Source organism: Centruroides vittatus, unplaced genomic scaffold, assembly GCF_030686945.1.
Source record: "Centruroides vittatus isolate TY-2023 unplaced genomic scaffold, ASM3068694v2 contig_754, whole genome shotgun sequence".
NCBI lineage: Eukaryota > Metazoa > Arthropoda > Arachnida > Scorpiones > Buthidae > Centruroides > Centruroides vittatus.
This window is the reverse complement of record NW_027122490.1, coordinates 81066-84816: the sequence shown is the minus strand read 5'-3', so window position 1 is coordinate 84816 and position 3751 is coordinate 81066. Positions and strand designations below refer to the sequence as shown.

The 3751-nt window shown below is 34.6% G+C and overlaps 1 protein-coding gene across 1 annotated transcript; it reads left to right on the top strand.

Annotated features, from left to right (window-relative positions):
• Positions 1-893: 893 nt before the first annotated feature.
• Positions 894-2350, top strand: LOC136981367 (dynein regulatory complex subunit 4-like). Its single transcript, XM_067277684.1, has one exon. It carries the CDS (start codon positions 920-922, stop codon positions 2273-2275), a length of 1356 nt encoding a protein of 451 aa, XP_067133785.1. The 5' UTR covers positions 894-919; the 3' UTR covers positions 2276-2350.
• Positions 2351-3751: the final 1401 nt, after the last annotated feature.

Below are 3751 nucleotides of genomic sequence, written 5' to 3'. Positions count from 1 at the left end.
ACCCCCTTTCATAACAAAGGAAATAGAGTTCTTTTTAAGATCATTATCGTTGACAAAAACGGGTTGACGTCAATTGTCTTAGCCCTTGTTTTACCCCTATATGATGTAATATTGAAAGATTTTGATTGGATAAAGCAATAGAATATTATCGAAATTCACACCGAAATCGGAAAGTTCGCTGAAAACTTTCGTCGAAAGATACAGTCATTTGGGTTCTCCAATGGATCGAGTCCGCTTAGAAGCTTCATCCCATGAAGAAGTGAACTAAGGTTCTCCAATAAAATAGTTAGGATCTCCACATAGAGTAAAATTATGGAATAAGTGCCCATCATAAATATTGCCAGTCGTTAAGTGGAAGATAAAGGCTTAATATTATGTGCCAAATAGAAAATCATCTAGATTCATCATTAAATTAATGAGGTATTATGATCCTAGAATATTGTAAACTCTCTCTCTCTCTCGGTGATAAGAAATAGAATAAGATAGATATAGATCCGATTGAATATGTTACATTTATCCTTTGTATTCATTATTATTTGTTAAATTAAATATGTCATTGTTATTGTTTAAAACGTTGTTCTCTGACTCAAATTTTTAGTAGGTCTTTTCCAAACTTACTCACGTCCCTCCCCCTCGTTATTCCGCGAGGATTTAAACGCGTTAACTGGTGTCAGGAAAAAATCGTCATCTAGGGGTTTTTGCGAACACTGGATAAAAATATAATAACTCTAGGAAGCCATCCTGTACTTCCGAGTAACTGTTTTGCAACAGGGTCCGTAAGTAGTGAACAGATTTTACTTAACGTGTCAATTATCCTGGCGTGACCTCACAGTTACGTTACAATTAATTTTTGTGTCAATTATTGTGAAAATTATTGTAATTGTGAACAAGAGATTTCTATTGTTAAAAGTAAAAAATTATGCCTGCAAAAAGAAAAACGGACACGAAATCATCAAGAGAAACTGAAGAAAACTCTGATGATTTGAACAATTATGTGTATTGTCTCCAGCAAGAACTGGAGCAAGAAAGAAAGGAAAGGAACTGTTTACAAGAAGAAAATAAAGTATTTTCCAATTATATTCTGTTATTAAAGCAAGAAAACAGTAATTTGGAGAAAACAGTCGAGATGCTTAACATAGAAGTGGAAAGAGAAAGAAAGAAATGCGAGCAGGAAGCATTGAATTACAGGAAAAAAGCCAAACACCTGAGTTACGAGAATGAAAAAAGGATTCAAAATTTCGAAAATAAGCTCAACGAGAAGGAAAGAACCCGCAAACTGAATTCTCAGCATCAAATATCACAAATGAAATCCGATAACTTTCGCCTTCGATCCAAAGTGGAAGAGAAAGATGTGGCAAGGCTGAGAACGTTCGACCAGCTGAACTTGAAATACGTGGAAGATTTGGATAAAGAAAGAGCCAAATGTAACGAGAAAATCGACTGCATGAGAAAGAAATACGATCATTTAATTAATCAAGAAAAAGAGAAAAACGATTTCCTAAGATTGGCCGAATACCACGAATGGAAAGAACGTGCGAAAAGTGAAATAGAGAAAGTGGTCGAGAGCCGCAAGACGGATTTGAAGAGCTTCATTGTCTTTTCCAAGAATATGATTACGGATAATATATCCGTGGTAGATAATTCGAAGAAGGAACTTAATGAAGAAAAAAAGAAAAGTAGACACTATCGGTCTTTGGCAAACAAACTGATGCTGGAAAACCAGCAACTGGCGCAGACAAACGAACAATTGGCATCGTTAAGAAAGCAATTGCATAGTCGTGACGTAGATAAAGTCGATTTGAAGAAGACCAAAAGTCAGTTGAAATCTTTAATTAAGACTCAATCGGAAGAGAAACTTCAAATAGAAATTCTACGTCAACAGTTGGATTCCGTGACCAAAGAGAGGGACGTCCTGATGGAGAATTTCGTGAAATGCGCAAGGAACATACAGCAAAAAGCGGAATTTAAGCGGTGTTTGGTCGAGAAAAAACTAGAAATCACCGCATTAAACTTAGAACGTAAACAGTTGGAGTTAGAGGAGTTGGTTAATAATGGATATGTCAGTAAGGAAATACTAAGAAACGTAGAATTAAAATTAGAAAACATCCTGACTGATAAAAACAATCAGATAGCTGTTCTTAAGGAAGAGATTGCTAAGCAGTGCAGAATGCACAACGACATGATACGAACCTTTGAATGTGCTCTGGCTAAATACAAGTTGGATGCAAAGAGTTTGGGTCTACAAAAAATGAAAGAATTTAAGTGTAATTTTTAAAAGAAATTCATTTATATTTCTCTCAAAATTTTAAAATAATTTATGTAATTATATTGTAAATAAATTAAGATTATTCGATCCAATACACTTCTGTCAATCACGTTAAAGGTAGAAAACCAAAATGTTGTTTATGTTTTTTTACATTATAAAGTTAAACCTTCCATCCTGCCCTCCCTTCCCCTAGATGACATCTATGAAAATCATCTTCTGCTTGTGCCAAGACGCATGAGCAGTTTTCGACGAGAAGACGCCAGCCCAGATCAACACCAAACTACAGCGTGTCAGTTAGATATTCGCCAGAGCCTGAAATTCTCTCTCGCCAGCGAGATTTCTCGTTTATCACTTTGCCAGAATTATATCGCTGCCTACTAGATTCACTCCGCGTAGTCACATTCGAAGGCAAGCGTTAATTCACGTGCCCCTCACGTTCGCATCCTACAATGGGATAAAATACAGCAGAATTGATAAAGTTTATGCGTGAAAATTACTTAATATAATAAAATTATTAAACATAAAAATACATTTATATTAATTTTATTTTAGTAAGCAAAATCGATTCTATTGGTTAATTTATTCGTTCCGCAAATTTGTCTAGCCAACCAGAAATGACGTAAGTGTTTTCAAGTTTTTCAAGTTTAGAAACCGTTAGATTCTAAATCCGGTAATTGTACAAAGCGTTACATTAGTGTAATTTCTTCAAAATAATCGAATATAAAGGAAATGTATGGCTAAACCCCAACCAGGTCAAAGGTTAACGGCTAAAGATAGAAGCAGTCAAAACCCTGACAGGAAGACGAACCTTCGATACAGAAAATTATCTTTTAAATCTTATAAATGACGTTTCACCAGAAAATAAAACAAAATCTAAAGAAGCCGATGACAGAAAACTATGAATTACGAGAGGAATAACCAAGGGCGGATCTACAGAGGGACTAATAGGGCTTAAGCCCTGGGTCCACAAAAACGCCCTAGATCCTCCCCTGGAAATACCATTAAATTTTAAGTTATTTTGGGCAAGATTTATGCCTAAGAATTCAAAAAATAATATTTTAATAATTTAAAGTAACTTCGTGAATATTTTAACGAGTTATTCATTCATTAATTTATACGACGATAAAGCAAATATTCACAGTTTTTACACGAGAAGACGAAGCAGCCTACAATTTGATGAGCGATTTTATAGTTTAACCTTATTTGGAAGCCTTCTGCTCGTATAAAACGGCGATAAAAGTCCGTAATTAATAAGATTTCAACGTAGTTTGTTGCGTAATTTTGCTTATTTTCCACAACTCTAACGTTCCATTTTATCACTTAGAAGAATTCTAAACTTACAAAAACTATAGAACAGGTTTAAGACCCGAGTATTGACTTTTAAATTGTATATAAGACAGATTCTAATGCCTTAAAATATATACAAATGAAACTTGCATTGACATTGTGTTCTGTAGAATCGCCTAGACATATTGAAGAGAACAA